Source organism: Ruditapes philippinarum, unplaced genomic scaffold (genome assembly GCF_026571515.1).
Source record: "Ruditapes philippinarum isolate M1 unplaced genomic scaffold, ASM2657151v2 ctg4034_1_1_1_1, whole genome shotgun sequence".
NCBI lineage: Eukaryota > Metazoa > Mollusca > Bivalvia > Venerida > Veneridae > Ruditapes > Ruditapes philippinarum.
Window position 1 is genome coordinate 3614 of NW_026854645.1, and position 19665 is coordinate 23278.

The following is a 19665-nucleotide window of genomic DNA, read 5'->3' on the forward strand; positions in this document are numbered from 1 at the left end:
TTGTGTGTTCTATCTATGTAGCATTTTAATATATGCCTTTTTAGCGTGCATGCGCTAAAGCATATATGTAAACGCTTGCATAATGTCACAAAAAGATACGGTAATGAAATAAAAATATAACTTTATATAAAACACCACATAAAAGGTATTCTAAAGCCAGGTGTTCTGAGTAAAACGATTTCAAATTAATTCTTGCAAGTAAATTAAAAAAATATAACGTGGTGTTGGTAAGGAATCGAACCAGAGACCATCAGATCGGTAGTCCGACATCTATACCACACATCACTGACGATTGAGGTTAGCAAATATATCGATATATTCGATAGATACTGGTCAGTGTTTATTTATATGACCTTTACGAAAGTTAATGAAGTGCCAGGTCAATATTGTTGGACAATAATAAGGATTACAAAACCCAAATGGAAATTCTAAATTTAGAATTGTTTGATTTTATTTAGGCTTTCTTCGCATAACTTCCCCGTGGTGCAGTTGTGACGCGCTCGCTTAGGGTGTGAGAGGTCTGGAGTTCAAATGCCAATAGAAGCAACTATTTTTCTTTTTAGTGTCTTTTTTAAAGAAGTAGCCGCGATATGCAAGGATAAAGTGTGGCTGTCATAAAAAATGAACATAAATAATTTTTGATGCAACTCTAGTCATGCAAAATTCCGTATGTATCAAACTCAGACTGATATAGTAAAAAATCTACATCTGCATCGCGGTGCCCTGTTAGACGAATTATAGTATATAAAAATAAACTTATACAGGAAAATACATACAGATATACAGTACGAACTAGATTGCAAGATCAGAAAATACCCAAGAGCTTGCAGCCCTTTGATTATTTAATCCTTTAAGTGTACAACATTGTAAACAGTAATTATGTTCCCCACCCACTCATATGCACATGGTAAAATGTAGAAAACATCAATATGAAAAGCTACAATCTATTTGATAAAGTTGTATGCTTACAAAAATGACACAAGTGCATGTACCAGTCTATGTAAAAAGCCATTAAAAGGGAAGAAAATGAGAAAGTGCAAATAGATTATATCAAAATATAGGTGTTTCTTTAATTTAAACAATTTTCTCTTCATAATGTTGAAAAAATTTGCATATTCTATTCAACAATTAATAAATTGTTAAAAATAAAAGAGCTAATAAAGCCGTTTATTAGATTAGTTTAATACAAAGTTACTTACAATTAATTTGTGATAAAGACAAATTTGTTATTTTACCACACCCACTCAGAAATACACATTGTTCTAAAAAAACTATATAATAGAATCACTCAGTAAAATTTTTCTTATAAAAAAGTTTGTTTCCTAATATATAAGACATAATGAAACAGTTTACGTATTGTATATGTAAACTGCGCGAAAAGGGGAAATGAACATGACATCTTTCAATACTAGCATTTTTGTACCTTTTTCGTCAAATGTTATCTGCTTTTTACCTTTAACTAGACTTTTACATTAAAACTAGGTAATAAAACGTTATTCCTGACATGACTTTGATACAGGGATGCAATAAAAAACAAAAGCATCTGTTTTAACTGCTTAAAAATAAGTAAAAGTGACTAATTGGTACTTTTCATAATTTTGGCGGCCATCTTGGACGCCATCTTGGATTTCTCTGTTCGCAACCATTTATGCAAATTTATGCCGGCAGGTTTGGAAACTACAAATATTTTGGAACATTTTTGTATATGACATGTCTTGTTAAAAATGTGTCCGGGTAGACCCCATAATTAGGTTAGTTTTTTCGTAATTGTCACACTACCATTACCCGGGTAACATGTGTTTATGCTGTATCCCTTTTTAATTATTTTTTTTTCTATTTTATTCTGCCGAACCAATGCTTATACCGGTTTATTGATCAGTCATGCGCGCAAGTAGACCGTGGATCCTAGTTTGTTTGTTGTTTTGGTTATTTGGTTGATTGGGTTGGTTGGTTGGTGACTGGTTGGCTAGGCTTTAAATAGGACTTACACTCTAAAATTCATTTGGCGATGTTTTAGTTGAGTGCGATCTCAGGAGCCACTCCGTGCATTATTTCATGCACAAGCGGACTCTTGAGTAGAACCACGGAAGAGTCCAAAGTCTCAGGCCGGATGCGAACCCACAGCGGTGAGGAGCAAGTGATTTGAAGTTTAAAGATCTTCAACACTCAGCCACGGACGTCCTAGTCACTCGAGTTCCAAGACTACAGGATATAACGAGCTTGTTGCTGCACGCCTATATTTCATGGTACTTTTACTGTTTCATATTTTGTTACCTATAAAGCAACAATTTTAAAGTTTGTCATAGACCCGCCAATTTTGTGCGTCCATACTGTTATGATGCATTCATGCAGAAGTTTTCTTTTGGTATAATGCTGACAATGCTGAAAGAACACGTTGCGTTTCGCGTATCAAGTACCCCGAGCCATTCTAATCGCCCCTTTGACGGAAAGGGCCCGTGCAATTCTAGCCAGTAATGCATTATGTAGTGTGAAACAAAAACTGTGGCAATTTATGGCATATGTGTCCTGATCTTCATTTTTGTAATTACAGAATATGACTACAGGCGTTTGATTGGTCACTCCTCCAAAAGGGAAAAAACAACAAAAAAATATAAAACAAAACAACGAGTTACATATATATTTAGTAAAATTAATAACTTGTTTTAAAGGGACTCCACTTTGGGTTTTTTACATGATGGGACTGAAAATAATTTTTCCAGATAAATGTACCATTTGATGAAGGTATAGACCACTAATCTTAGTGCAAAATTTCAAATCATTCACGCACTTCGTTTTTCCAGAACAATGTTTCAAATTGTAAGAAAATGACCCAAAATGAAAAGCGTTTAAATTCTTTTTACTCAAATCGGGCTAAGACAAGAATAAGCATATGATTTTCAATTTATTTCAAAGTATATTTCTTAACTATATTGGCATATTTTTCCCAACTCATTTATGTAAGAAATTCAAATGTTATGTTTTGGGCTTTTGAACCTCAGTGGAGTCCCTTTAAGTAGTGACCAATCAACACCTCGAACACCTGTGAATTTGACGGTACATGTATACATAAGTTCAATGATGGGTTTTCAAGCCCTACAACTGCGTGTGTGTGTGTGTGTATTTGGGTTTATTTATACTCGCCACCGGTTGCCAATATGAGCAAGTCCTCCAGAAAACTGTTAATCAGTTTGGATTTGTTGGAAGATAGTGCAAGATACAGATACAGAAAGATGCCCCAATTCCAGAAGTTAAGCGTGCCAAGTGTTTAAGCACCATGCACGGAACCTCGATTTAAAGTCTCACCCGAAAGGTATGTGAGAAGTTAGCAGTTAACAGTGAGCTAAGCAAAAAGGATTTATATAGGGAAATCAATGATCAGCTGTTATGCTCAGCTGGGTAAGCAATCTAGCAGAGCATTCAAAAATAAAGTGTAGAAATGATTTGCTGGTATGCTCAGCTGGCTAAGCAATCTAGTAGGCCATTCCTAAATATTGTGTAAAAATGCTCTGCTGGTATGCCCAGCTGGCAAGGCAATCTAGCGGGCCGTTCCAAAATATGACGTAAAAATGCTCTGCTGGTATGCTCACTGGCTAAGCAATCTAGCGGAGCATTCCAAAATATAGTGCAAAAAATGCTCTGATGGTATGCTCAGCTGGCTAAGCAATCAAGCTGGGCATTCCAAAATATAGTGTACAAAATGATCTGCTGGTATGCTCAGCTGGCTAGGCAATCTAGCAGGGCATTCCTAAATATAGTGTAAATAAATATTCAGCTGTTATACTCAGCTGGCTAAGCAATCTAGTGGGGCATTCCAAAATATAGTGTGAAAAGCTCTGCTATTATGTTCAGCTGGCTAAGCAATCTAGCGGGGCATTCCAAAATATAGTGTAAAAATGCTCTGCTGTTATGCTCAGCTGGCTAAGCGATCTAGCGGAGCATATCAAAATATTATGTAAAAATGCTCTGCTGTTATGCTCAGCTGGCTAAGCGATCTAGCGGAGCATATAAAAATATAATGTAAAACTGCTCTGCTGTTATGCTCAGCTGGCTTAACAATCAAGCGGGGCATTCCAAAATATAGTGTAAACATGATCTGCTGGTATGCTCAGCTGGCTAGGCAATCTAGCAGGGCATTCCAAAATATAGTGTAAAATGCTCTGCTGAATTGCTCAGCTGGCTAGGCAATCTAGAAGGGCACTCCTAAATATAGTATAAAAATGCTTTGCTGGTAAGCTCAGCTGGCTTAGCAATCTAGCAGGGCATTCCTAAATATAGTGTTAAAATTGCTAAGCTGGCTAGGCAATCCAGCAAAGCATTCTGAAAATTAGTGTAAAAAAGTTCTGCCGGAATGGTGAGCTGTCTAGGCAAACTAGCAAGGCATTCTTAAATAAAGTATATAATTTTCGTTGGTCTGCAACTCGTAGACTTTCTGAAATATTACGTGCCAATGCAGATAATGACATTTTTGACTACTACGGGACCCCCAAGTGTCTATTTCTTTGGTCTCCGACTGATTCTGGGACGATCGCAGACTATAAGGAATTTTTGGTGTTAATGCAGATAATGTCATTTGTGTATTTTTAGGACCATCCAAAGTCCATTTCGTTGGTCTGCGAATGTTTCTGGAACACTCTCAGACTTTCAGAAATTTTCGGTGTAAAATGGAGATAATGACATTTTTACTTCAAAAGAACCCTCCTGAATCTATTTCGTTGGTCTGCGACTGATTCTGAGTTACTCGCAGACTTTTAGGAATTTTGGTGTCAATGCAGAAAATGATATTTCTGACTTATTGGGACCTTCCTTAATCCATTTTTTGGTCTGCGACTGATTCTGAGGCACTCACAGACTTCAGGAACTTTCGATGTTAAGGCAGATAATGACATTTGTACTTCTAAGGACCATCCAGGGTCCATTTTCTTGGTCTGCGACTTATTCTTGGACAGTCACAGACTTTCAGGAATTTTTGGTGCCAATAGAGATAATTACAATTTTGACATTTTTGACCATCCAGAGTCTATTTCGTTGGTCTGCGACTGATTATTGGGCACTTGCAGACTTTCAGGAATTTTTGGCGCTAATGCAGATAATGACATTTTAGTGTAAAAATGCTCTGCTTATGACTAAGGAGTCATTAAAAGTAAAAAAATGGCATGATATGCAATGGCACTAAACATCCTGAAAGTCTGCGAGTCTCAAAGAATCAGTTGCAGACCCAAGAAATGTACTCTGGCGGTTCCCAAGAAGTCAGAAATGTCATTATCTCCATTGGCATCAAAATTCCTTTAAGTCTGCAAGTTTCCCAAAATCAGTCGCAGACCAGCGAAATTAACTCTGGTGGGTCGCTAGAAGTCGAAATTGTCATTATCTCCATTGGCACCACAGATTCCTGAAAGTCTGCGAATGTCCCAGAATCAGTCGCAGACCATAAAAATGGACTCTGGCGGGTCCCTAGAAATAAAAATTGCCATCCCTATTGGCACCAAACTTTCCTGAAAGTCTGTGAGTGTCCAACAATACGCTGCAGGCCAATGAAATGTACTCTTAAAGGTCCCAAGAAGTCAAATATATGATTATTTCCATTGGCACCAACCATTCCTGAAAGTCTGCGAGTGTCCGAGAATCAGTCGCAGACCAACAAAATGGACTCTTGAGGGTCCCGAGAAGTCTAAATTGTCAATATCAGCATTGGCTTCAAAATTCCTGAAAGTCTGCGAGTGTCCATCAAAAAGTCGCAGGACAATGAAATAGTCTCTTAAAGGTCCTTAGAAGTCAAAAATATCATTATTTCTATTGGCACCAAAAATTCTTGAAAGTCTGCGAGTGCCTCAGAAGTGCCTAGAAGTCAATAAAACGTTGGCAACAATAAATCCTAGAACTCAGAATCAGTCTGCCAGCTGAGCATTCCAGCAGAGCTTATTATTACTATAATTCAGAATGCACCGCAAGATTGTTTATCCAACACAGCATTTTCACACTATTTTTCAGAATGTTCTGCTAGGTTGCCTAGCCAACTTAGCATTCCAGCAGAGCATTTTTACCCTATATTTAGTAATGCTCTGCTAGATTGCCAAGATAGCTGAATATTGCAGCAGAGCAATTTTACACTTTATTTAGGAATGCCCTGCTAGATTGCTTAGCCAGCTTAGCATTCCAGTAGAGCATTTTAACACTATATTTAGTAATGCCCTGCTAGATTGCCTAGCCAGCTTAGCATTCCACCAGAGCATTTTTCACTATATTTAGGAATGTCCTGCTAGATTGCTTAGCCAGCTTAGCATTCCACCAGAGCATTTTTCACTATATTTAGGAATGTCCTGCTAGATTGCCTAGCCAGCTTAGCATTCCATCAGAGCATTTTTCACTATATTTATGAATGTCCTGCTAGATTGCTTAGCCAGCTTAGCATTCCAGCAGAGCATTTTAACACTATATTTAGTAACGCCCTGCTAGATTGCCTAGCCAGCTAAGCATTCCAGCAGAGCATTTTAACACTATATTTACACTAAATTCTGGAATGCCCTGCTAGATTGCCTAGCCAGCTTAGCATTCCAGCAGAGCATTTTTACACTATATTTATTAATGCCCTGCTATATTGCCTAGCCAGCTTAGCTAGCCAGCTGAGCATTCCAGCAGAGCATTTTAACTAGGGATGTCATCTGGAGCCGAAACGGCCATCCGGATATCCGAATCAAACATCCGGATACATCCGGATGTTCGGATCGTTGTTATATTCTTAGATGTCTGATATGACGTAACCATTTCTTCGCGACCTTTTTCAAAGTGTAGTATTTCGTTTTTCTTCCTTTTTAATTGAATGATACATATCAAAAATCTTCCGTTATTGATTGTATTTCTTCTATATAGAATACCACTAGCTTTTATTAATAAATTTAGTGCGTGTGGTACTTACGATTTCAAATGAAATGGAAACGAAAATCGCCACCGATTGTCTGAATTCCTCAATTAGCGCTATAGTACGCAATAAAATTCGCTCACATTTGTGAAAACAAAATAATACCCGTAAAAATTAAATATAATGTTTCCATTGTTCAATAACACGCATACAATTTACACACGATGACCTTTGACACGCGTGTAGCCGGCTTTTCAAAAGAATCTGCCAATCTTTGATGTTTACCATCATGTAGCCCTGGCTGTTTGATTCGAATCATCAAAGAAAGTGCCGAAACTTACATGAATTACACACATTTTAAGTGTTCATAAGTGAAAAAGAAATGTGAAAAAAAAATGTTTTAAAAAAAATGCACATGTTTGATTAATACTAAAGGAGAAAAGTTTTTTGTCGGATAATTTTCGTATCATTTCAATAAAAAGCTTTGATAATTAACATATAATTCGTAAGTGAATTTCTTTATTTGCTTATTTTATTTCTGCAGATTTTTCAATGTCTAAAAATAAGGAGTCGACGGGTCGGTAAGCCGAAATATATATAAAAATAATAACCTAATTAAATATTTAAATTTGGACATAAAAAATGTAATATCGTTGCCGATGACAGTCGCACGGGACTTAGAATCTTACAAAACTTAAATTTGATTAACAACATGTGTCATAATTGACTCGTAAATATTATAGTAATAATTGATTTTTTTTGTGGACTGCAGAGGTTATGATGTGTATTGTCAAACTAAGATACAATATACAATATGGTGTCAACACCATGTCTACGATTATCTCAACGCATATCACATTTTCTCAATATTTTAAAATACTTTATACGAACATCCGGATCAGAAAATCGGCTCCGGACACCGAATCGTTATCCGAACGTTCGGATATCCGGACTCCGAATGACATCCCTAATTTTAACACTATATTTAGTAATGCACTGCTAGATTGCCTAGCCAGCAGAGCATTTTTCACTTAAGCTTGGAATGCTCTGCTAGATTGCCAAGACAGCTGAGTATTGCAGCAGAGCATTTTTACACTATATTTAGGAATGCCCTGCTAGATGCCCAAAACAGCTGAGCATTTCAGCAGATCATTGACTTCCCTATATAAATTGAAATGTCTTTTTGCTTAGCTCACTGTTCACTGCTAATTTCTCACATACACCCGAAAGACTGATTCGTAATTTAAGTTGGTTAGCCCTTTAATCGAACCCACAATGTCGAGATTACAAGTCATGCGCTCTTCCGATTGAGCTATGCGGGCTGGCATTCTCTCTACAACTGCAAGGTATTGCCAGTCGATTTAAATACCGTGCATAACATGTACGAGGGTTGTTCATAAATAAAATGGTCACCTTGCATTTTAAGTTTCCTTTCGTTTTTTTAATAAATGAATTAATTATATAATATAGGTATTCGCGCGTTGTTCTGCTTTTGCATTACCATTGTAACACGCGCCCAAGGCGGTGCACTGGAAATAGTTTCATCGTTTATTGATCGTCTTCATTTCTTCATACTCAAATAATCAATTTCACGATCAACCGTCATGCAAAAAAGATGAAGCGTGTTTATTTTGTAACATTTGGAATAAGGAAAATAATTTTCCATCAATTATCATGGAAAAGAAAGAAAAATAAAGCAAGCGATATGGAAGAAAATCAACCTTAATTGTTTTACTGAATAAATAAATTAACAAACAAAGAATATTGTGTATCCTTTTCAAATTTATTTCGAGTGAATAATTGTATTGAATGTTAATGTACAAACATTAGAAGAACTTGTTACTTTCATCCGGGAAACACTGGAAATCGAGAGCAGATACATTTGTTGTCATAACAATGGCGGTCGTCATACGGGCATTCAAGATCTACTTCCGGTACTTGACACTCAGCAGGGTAGTTACACACTGTAAAACACAAACACGATTCGTTCATTATAAATAATGAAATACATTTAGGTATCAACATACATGTATAAAAAATATAACCTGGGAATATTCGGATGGAGGTTTTTGTTTATTTAATACCGAGATCAGAGAAGACAAGAAAGTGAACACACTCTGTTACAGAAAAAATCGTACAGCGACCAAGTATTTATCTTTTATTTACTTAATAAGTTGATAATTTAGGTCAGATCGCCATTTTTGATGAAGTGTCGTGTGTGTTCATGTTAAGAAATTCGGGAAATGAAAAAAGTATCGTCTTCTGTTCTTAATCTGTCAATGAAACTCGCCATTTAACAACAAATGAGGCAATCGCATAATCTCGGCCCTTGAATATGAACCTCAAACACAATATTATACACAGAACGGATACTGTATTTAGGTCTAACCTACGCTAAGAATCTAAACATGTAAAAAATAGTAATTATATTTTGTTTCATTATACACTTTTATGTACTTAGTGGCTTTTTTTTCTTCAAAAAATGGCCATGGGTTGGTTATCACAAAACAAAAATGGTCTGAAGAATGAACCCTGAACCCTGCACAATCTGTTTTCCCACATTTAGAATGAGTTATCATAAACGACGGTTAATCTTAAAAACAATGTATTGAGACTTAAGGGGATTCAAATTGAAATACAAAGTATTTTTTACAAACCCAAGTGAGGCATTTAAATTGGGGAATTTGGGAGTCCACTTTCCATTATTTACTATTTTACAATCTGTGTTTGAACCATTACATACATCCAACACTGCATGTGCACAATCCACCATTCTCGTTAACGTCGGTGAGATCCGGATGTTCACAGATGGGAGTGTTTGCTCCAGAACACGATGTAGAATTGTTACATTGATTATTTGTCGTACATGGCACACATTCTACGTTGGCGAACCAAACTAAAAATAAAGTTAGAATCATTGATTACTTTTTAAAACTTTTTATTTTATGCCTTTGAGTGGATTACTGATTTATCCGTGAAAATTATATTTGATAATATCACACTTTTCAATGACGAAACTACTTTTTAAAGATTTTCTCCATGCGGTACCTCAATTTTATTTTTGCTGACAATTCTGACAATGTCAGGCTGTTAAAGAAAAGCAAAGCTGAAATTGATAAATAACTTAAATGTCAAAAGTAATAAAAAGAAGAAAACTTACTTCTATTCATTCAAATTCCAATCACCAAATTTCGTCTCTACTATTTTTTTTTGTTTCATGTTTACAGTCTGAAAAATACATTCCTTCCACATGCAAAACTGCTCTTGATGACATTTGGGCATATTAAAGTATCCTACGAGCAATAACTGCCGTATGCTTTATGAAAACTTGAAAAGCAATGACAGCCATAACTCGAAGATTAATTAAACAACCCAGCGTTCTGAGCCAGCCTTTGAAGTTTTCCATTTTCCTTGCTGCTTTTTGAATGATTTCACATCTGCCAACACTTATGTTTTGTCTGTTACAATCTTCAAATAAGTTTTCTTTCTTTTAAAAAGGTGTATGACTAACAAATCCAAATGATATCTGAATCAAACACAATTATTTACCTCCCGTAAAATACACAACTTTAAAAAATGGCTGCCGCTTACATTTAACAAAGCCAGGTCTTATATAAATTCGCAGTAAGTAACAGAATTATGGATGGATGGTTGGACTTTTTCTCCTACAAGAATTGTTTGTTTTTATTATTAAAACAAGCGATCATTCAAATTTTTTTAATAAAATGAATAATATCACCGTCATTTAACGTTGATTGTCGAGCTATTTTTCAGCTCAAGACTTCTTGTATTTAATAAGAAATTCCGACTAAATGGGGCTCTCAATGGGGAAAACAGATTTTAATATTGACGGTAATATCATGGAAATTTCGTTTAACTTGTTTTTAAGCATAAAATGAAAAGAAAATTTGTTTGTTTGTTGTGTAAGATGTAATTTTATTTCATCTCGTGAACTTTAAAATCTTTTTATTACTTTTGACATTTAAGTTATTTATCGATTTCAGCTTTGCTTTTTCTTTAACAGCCTGACATTGTTAGAATTGTCAGTAAAAATAAAATCGAGGTACCACATGGGGAAAATCTTAAAAAAGTAGTTTCGTCATTGAAAAGTGTGAAATTATATTTTGATAATTTTCACTGTGAAATTATCAAATATATTTTCACGGATAAATCAGTAATTCACTGAAAAGCATAAAGTAAAATTTATTATTAAAAATACCATGCGGAGAAATAAAAAAAATAAAATAATTATAATTATAATAATAACAATAATAAAACTTACCCGTTAACATTACCGCAACAACGGCAAAAGCCGAAACTGACGACTTCATTTTGATATCTTTACTTCAACACCGTCACTTATTCAATGAGAATTAAATGAACATAACGATTTCTAAAATAGAAGATATTGTCCTTTGACATTTTATTGTCTAACGACGTAACAATCTGTACTTAACGACACCTGAATATATACCCTAACAAAAGCACACACATAAATTAGGTTATTACGCTACAGGTTGAAAATATTTTCATCTCCCAGATATTTAAAAATACTATTTACTTCACATAATACCAGACCATTTGAAACACCAAAAAGGTAAATCGGCATTTATACAGGTTTTATTCAAATAAAGTCATCCTTTCACACAGAAACATTTGGGTACGGTTGTACTACAATAACCGAGATCGCATTTGCGACCTCTTGTGGTACATGTATAAAAAAATCAGTTCTACAATTATGATCAGGGATCAAATGTGCGACCTCCGGTGGAAGAATTATTTTTTTTATATCATGCCAGGGGTTACATGTGCGACCTCGGTAGGCATAAAGTTAAAACCTAGAACTAATTGCAAAATATTTTTTATCAACACCTCACGAAAGAACTTAATCTTAAGTGCTTACCATAAAAAGTAAATTTTGCGTTTGCATTTAAAAAGATAAAAGCGGTTTTCTACAGTGATTTTTTCCATTTTAAAACTTAATCCGATTACGCTACCGCACCTGTAGATTTCACGCGCATTGTTTGTAACGTCACGGAAAATAAACCTTTATGAGACTTTATGTGATTGTAGCATTTAATAACACTTCCAGATACCTTGATGTCATTTTTAATTTAGGTAATTCTTATTTTGATCAAATGATGTCTGATATTTATCCCCATGAACTTCTACTTAATAAAACGAACAGTTGAAATTTTAGTACATCATTTTTGGATGTCAACAACAATTCTATTCACACAAAAAATTTATGATAAAAGAGATGACTTTGATTTTTGTATAGTTAATTATCCACATTTAGACGGAGACGTACCCCATGCAACATCTTACGGGGTATATGTTTCTCAGCTAATATGATTCGCTAGAGCGTGTAGTAACGCAAGGATTTCAACGAGCGGAATATTTTCATTACCAGCAAGCTTCTAAAACAGGGCTACCGCTATCATAAATTACGTAAATGTTTTATTTAATTTCAAAATTCAACAGTGACTTAAAACACTTCTGCGACAATGGATTATCCAGCCTGGTTTTATGGCGATGTGATTTACAAACTTCGTAAGATTTTGGGTCAAAGTATTTTTCCGCTGTTTTAACTAAAATCATTAAACGTTTTATTAAAAGACCCTACTTTTTTAACACATACTGCATGCTTAGTGTTCATCCCCATTACAGCTGGACACTACGGTTTCCTCTTTTGATTACATCAGACGGACCAAGTGGGAGACTCTATGATGGACAATTCTTAAAGCCCGTTTGGACTGACAGTCTTTTGTCTTACTTAATCTGGCCCTTGTAGCTGATTTTCTTGTTGCTCTTCTTCCTTTAAGACATTGAGTACTTTTGTTATGGTCGATGGGTTTTCTTTTATATGTTTCTACATGATTATTTATTTAACTTTTTGTAACCATAACAACTGTTAAAATTTCACTTGGCGGGGATTCATTTTATTTACACTGTCTCGTTTATAGGAATATGGTGGGGCTAAGAGTGAGGTTTGTTGCACCATTAACCGGGTTAAACTTCCCAGTAGTACTTATGCTGCTGACCATTCCAAGGCGGTGAACGTCTGTGTTCCTCTGATGTATGTCTTGTTGTTTCATAAAGTTTTGGTGACACTTTTGTTTGTGTCCCTTGTTGTTTTCTCGTCTACGGTAAGTATCTTCCCTTTTTTTGTTTCTTTATTTCGCCCCCTCCCCGAATTTCCTATACCCCTTCCCCTGTGCCCTCTTGCTTAATGGGCCTATTAATCAATCTTTATTTGTTTTTTTTTATTTTGATTTCCTTATCGGTTACTAGATTTATATATGTTTGGGGTCCTCCTGGGGTCCTTGTCGCTGGTTCTTGTTCCTAGGTCGTGTGTGGGTTGCGTTCATTGAACAACGCCTTTCCTTGTTAATCTTGTTTATCAAATTGTATGGCGGCACCCATATTGAATCTATAATCTATAACGGCTGCAAACAACCTGCGTTTTGGAGTTTCTGAAAAGTTTGAGGTAAAGTACAATGCTTCCTTTTTTTTCTCAAAATCTAGGAACTTTTTAAGGTTTAAATTAACCTAATATTTTTTCATATGTTTATATCACAGATCTTTCGACGATAACGTTTAAACAATAAAGAAATCGGCGACTAGTCCATGCTTGCGTCATTGTAAAAAAGTACATGTAATACTAATTATAAAAAAGCTTTGAAAATACATGCAAATATACACCTAGACGTATATTCTTTATTTTGCGTTTCGTCATTTCTTTATTATTTATACGAAACAAATAGAATGAATTAATATTTGTTATATCGGTTGTGGACGATTTTATTCTACGGGAGCAAATACGGAACATAAATCTAACATTTGATTTATTATTTTTACTACTCTATTTTGATTTATTTTTCGCTTTAAATAAAGTTTTACCTTTGTGTGAACACAAGTAAAATAAAGAATTCACCGTGTACATCCAGTAACGCCGGAATGTGAAAATAACGCACGATTCGTGCAATAAGTAACGCAGAATTGTGCAATAAATAGCGGATACCGTACAGGATTTCAATGTGATAAGTAAACTGGCCAATATATTTTTTATTTAACCGAACTGAAAATAATCAATAGCCGCATACGGCTGCGAAGACATAACTCTTCATCCCTCATCAAGATTATTTCCAAGAAATTGTTTACTTTTCGAGACCATTCGTGAAAATGATGGCTTGACTACCGTTTTGAGCGAAATTTTGGCTTTTTGTCGGCTCTTATAAGTACAACAATGCAGTGCATTCATTTGGCGTAATGTACGATTTTTTGAGAGTGCCTTTTTTGCCGACACAAATATTATACAGTCATGTACATTCAAAAGAATTGCTACTTTTATGCTTTAACATTATTTTTTTTTGAAAATTAAATAGATTTATATTATTGTTTTTCTTTGTCTCAGTAAAACTTAAAACACAATAATATCTATTCAACCAGTATCTTGCAATTAATTATTACGCAGCCTTTTTTTTCAAAACTACAGAATTCTTACATTTTTGAAACTCAAAATATCTCTCGGGTACTGTGTATTAGCAGAGACATAGATATATTATCTACATCTCTGGTTTTTACCAAGATAGTATGATTTTAACTGTCTGGTAAAACACGGCGCGACAATTAATTTTCATTATTAAGAATAAAACAAAAATAGTTGCCATGATCAATTACCCAGCCATATGGTCTAGTATTGAAACAAATCGATAACCTTATCATGGTAAACATTTTTATTCATCTTTTTTATGTAATATCGCATTCAATTTCACAATATTTTGGCAATTTCAATCTGCCCATATTACAAAAGTAAGGATTAAGATCGTTATATTCCTCTGTTAATGTACTTAATCGTATCGGCAAATGTCCGCCGTATCTCCCAATGACGTCATCCAAGGGTGACAACTTGAATCCAGTCTTAAATGAAAGGGTCTATAGGGTGGTGTGAGGCAGCACACGGAGCGTCATGCCAGCCGTTAAATACGTCAGTCCTGCTTGCAAACACGGCACAGTCTTCGTCACCCTCGCTTCCTGGTTGCCCGGGATACCTAAAAATTGCCTCGGATGATTGAACATTTAAAACAGAATGTATGTTCATATATCCCAGATAAAATATTTATAGGCCACAACCCACTGACTGTATGTGTATTTGAATGTACGAGAGATATAAATTACGACTGCAAAGAGGTACAATAGTACAGATGGCACACCGGAATTTTTCGGACGAAGTCCGTCTGTTATCAGTTTGACTTCCTGTAAAATTAACAAGGCAGGACTGAATATAAAAAGAATTTTTATTGGTCATTTCAAAATTTCAAACTGAAATCGGTAAATCTCATTGGTCATTCTAAAATAAAATGTAATGGACAGTTCTAACCATTATAAAATAAAATGCTAAGGATAGTTCTTGCCATTCTAAAACAAAATTTTTAAGATAGCTCTAAGATAAAATGTAAAGGATAGTTCTGCCACTATGAACTAGTACTTAAATAAAATGTACAGGAAAGAGAATAGTTCTTTAACTTTTAGGTTTATTTTTAAATGAATATTAATTTTATAAAGTCAAACATAGAACAAGTAAAGGGGACATCCTAAAGTCTTACTTTGAAAAATCATTACTATCAATATACTATAATTTAATTTCAATGCTTTTAAAATGGGTATTTTCTTTGCTACAAGAAATAATTATTATGTCATTGTTATGCAAGCATTGCTAAAAGAATATACTTCAAACTTAAAAAAAAACATAACTTAGCATGTTTAACCAGTATTACTTCGGCCGAGTATCTTTTGAAAGATACTCCTTGTTTATTATGTGTGACGTTTTAAGTGCGCATCTATTAGTTTTAACATATTTTATTCATAATCATACACAGTACATAATAATTATACATTCATTCAATATATACAATGTTGAAATGGATTAGAACGAAATATATGAAATCTTATATAATTCTAATCCGAAACTATTACTTTTACGCAAGTATTACTTTCATACGTGATGAAATTTAAGAAGGTATTGATCCATATGGAGGGAAATCGAAGACTACCAGTGTTCTTTTGTGATTTTTTAAAACTTTTTTAGAACAGGCAGTTCGAGGTACAAGTCCCGAGAAAAACAAGGGGTCATAATTTAAAAAATGAAAACACATTTCTAGACAATTTATCACACATTTTGAATATAGACGAATACTACTTACGTGTTCTATACATTCGTTCAAGTAAACTTCTGATAAAAAGATCTTCATCCTTACTTTCAATCATTACTAAATCAGCTCCATGTTGTTGGCAATGATGCTTAAAGGATACATTGAAATATTTGCATGATATTTGCATTATGATATTAAAAGACGACTTGCAAAGGGGGCAGTGCTTATTCAATAGAATAATGGGAAGGCGACAGTACGTGCTTCATTTGACATGACGGAACTGGGAATATTTTCCAAGATTTATACACCATTTAATGTAGATGTGAAACAATAATTTGTGTGCAAAGTTTCAGGTCATTTCCTCACCCCATTTTTTCCAGAATAATCATTTTTATTGCGCAAAATAATCAAAAAATGAAAAAACATTTTTTCAATCAAATCCCGGTAACACTTGCATAAAAAACGTTTTAGTTCAATTCTGAGTGTATTTCACAGATTCTAAGACTTGATCTTTGGAAGATTTTTAAATAAATGTTTTAGGACTTTTAGACCTCAGTGTAGTTTCTATTATGCAAATGCACTCGTAATGCATAAATGCAAAGGCAGTGGCTTAAGTGGATAAAGTTTGCAGTGCTTGTTTTGCGTTCAAGCTTTTTTCATGAATTAAAGCCGAGTAGTTATTTCGTTATTGCAAGAGCGCAATGCTCATTTTAAGTTAATTGGTCTAGAGTGGAAAGTCTTTATTACAATTAATAATGACTTTGATAGTATTAAGCGTCAACCTTAACAACAAATCACTAAAGATCTATATATGGATGTTGATACATGATTACATGATCCGATATAACTTACATTTCTATAGCAGATAATAAAAAATTCTAGGACAAAATAATTGTATTCATCATATTTATGAACGATCATACTAAATCTATTAGAACTTTATCAGAATTTGTTTCAAGCAATATGTTATAAGAACATCCGAATTATACATTTATATTGTGTTTATAACTATTCTTAATGATTATGGAAAATGTGCCAATTGTAGACCATTCCCCTTTAATGAGTAAAAAGGAGACACGTCGACTTGTTTAAGCCCAAGACGGTAATACACGTGTATACAACATGTACAAGAAATGCTACACAGAGAGATTCCTATAAATAGTTTTATAAGATATGTACTCGGTAATAGTTTGTTTCACATATCTTTTCTTTTATTTACTTTTAAATTCAATCAAGCAGAATCTTACAATAGCTTCTGTCCAGTCGCAGCTGATGTTGTCACTGATATAGTAACAGGAACCTCGGAATGTTATCCAAGCATCCGGGCACTGTGATGCCGGACATTCACACTGCTGTCCATGTGAAACCTTCATTATCATCATCATCGCATCTAAAACAAACAATAACTAATTAACACACTGTATTACCGGCGCCAATGATGACAGATTGCTGCAGTGATGACAGATTGCTGCAGTGATGACAGATTGCTGCAGTGATGGATGAAAGATTGCTGCAGTGATGGATGACAGATTGCTGCAGTGATGACAGATTGCTACAGTGATGACATATTGCTGCAGTGATGACAAATTGCTGCAGTAATGACTGATTGCGCCAGTGATGACTGATTGCGCCAGTGATGACAGATTGCTGCAGTGATGACAGATTGCTGCAGTGATGACTGATTGCTGCAGTGATGACAGATTGCGCCAGTGATGACAGATTGCTGCAGTGATGGATGACAGATTGCTGCAGTGATGGATGACAGATTGCTGCATTGATGACAGATTGCGCCAGTGATGTCAGATTGCTGCAGTGATGACAGATTGCTGCAGTGATGACAGATTGCTGCAGTGATGACAGATTGCTGCAATGATGACATATCGTTGCAATGAGGATACATTGCTGCAGTGATGACAGATTGCTGCAGTGATGACAGATTGCTGCAGTGATGACAGATTGCTGCAGTGATGACAGATTGCTGCAGTGATGACATAAATCTAAAATTTAATGATTACTACAAGTAGGTTATTATCTTCATTGACATATCTATGTTAAGCAAATAAGGTCAATTTTATTGCTAAAAGCTTTATGTCCATCGATATGTGGTAGCAATTTATACCTTATTAAAAACCGCATCGATCGTCTTCTTGAAAGCTTAAACGGTCATGGAAGCTTAATCAGGGAAGGGCACTATAGACAATAGGTAATTAATTAATGATAAAAAAAATTCTGACAAGATATCTTGATTTTAACCAGAGCATACAAATGAAAGAGAACGGGACCTAAAATTGACCAACGGTTAAATAAAGAGGAAGATAATGACACGGTCTGTGATAAGTACTTACATTTGATAAACTATGCTCAAATTTTATATTTTTAAATATTGACAATTGCTACACAATCTCTTTGTAGATATAAAATAAACATGTTTTGACGACACACAAAGTAGATATCTTGTGTTTTTAACCCTACATACTATAGGTGGACACAATAAGAATATTTAGTGTCATTAAAAAACTGGCAGTTTTTTTAAGAAAGGACCAACTTTACTTGACCTGTAATAGGATATGCAGCTTGCTACGTACAGTTTGTACAATATTTTATTAAAATTAGACATATTCAGAAAGAATTACATAGATTTCAATTAATTTCTGGGATAAAAATATTTACTCTAACATGAGCATAGTATATCTTTAATAATAATAATAATAATAATAATAATAATAATAATAATAATGATGATGATGATGATGATGATGATGATGATGATGACGACGACGATGATGATGATAATGATGATGATGTCTCTCATATCAATCTTCCATGAGGACAATATAAATTGCTATCAAAATACATAATGTAACAAACATTTTGTCGTATGAAATTGATACTTACAGAGCCAGAGCTTACACCGTTGTATGAAAATATCTCAAGTGTAAGGTTTTAAAATGGTTTACAGAATCTGATGTAGCAGCATTGATATAATGATGAAGGTCGTTCCAGTTACAACATCAAGAATAAATAACAAATGACTTTTGAAATTATTCAGTATTTGGTCTAGGGATAATTAAGGTACACTGATATGAAATAATACTTAATACCGAGTTGGTAGAGTTTAATAATGTTTTGAGATTTAAAGCTAGCTAGCCGTCAAATAATAAAACTCTGCACATGTTATCTTTGTAAATGTGGTTAAGCATTTTATGAAACATGTATGTTGATCTGTTTTGGACATATCACAATCACCAGGCTTTATTTATCTTTTGTTTACTTTTTGGGTAATGCAGCTGTGTGGTTATTTATAAAACTTGACAGACAGTTAAAATGTCTGGTTTATATCCGAACTATGCATTTAACACGATTACGTAACAAAAATAAAATATAAACATGTATTTATACGGATTAGAAAGGTACGGAATAGCATAGCTGAACTGTCTGTAATAGAAGGAAAGGAAAAGTAAAGAAGAGAAAAGAAAAGAAAAGAAAAGAAAAGAAATGAGAGTCGAACATGTTTCAATAAACCAAATTATACCAACTACATTATTTTTGTAGAATTATGTATGTAAATCTTATTCGACAAATGAACTAATTGGTAGTTCACAGTTCCGCGAATTAAGAAGTAACTTCAGAAAAAAGATCGCAATTTAGACACTA

General features: G+C 34.4%; 1 protein-coding gene across 1 annotated transcript; it reads right to left on the bottom strand.

Annotated features, from left to right (window-relative positions):
- Positions 1-8618: 8618 nt before the first annotated feature.
- Positions 8619-11297, bottom strand: LOC132740654 (uncharacterized). The gene is made up of 3 exons (XM_060728597.1): positions 11139-11297; positions 9600-9752; positions 8619-8820 (listed from the first exon to the last, which is right to left on the bottom strand). Exons 1-3 carry the CDS (start codon positions 11185-11187, stop codon positions 8702-8704), a joined length of 321 nt encoding a protein of 106 aa, XP_060584580.1. The 5' UTR covers positions 11188-11297; the 3' UTR covers positions 8619-8701.
- Positions 11298-19665: the final 8368 nt, after the last annotated feature.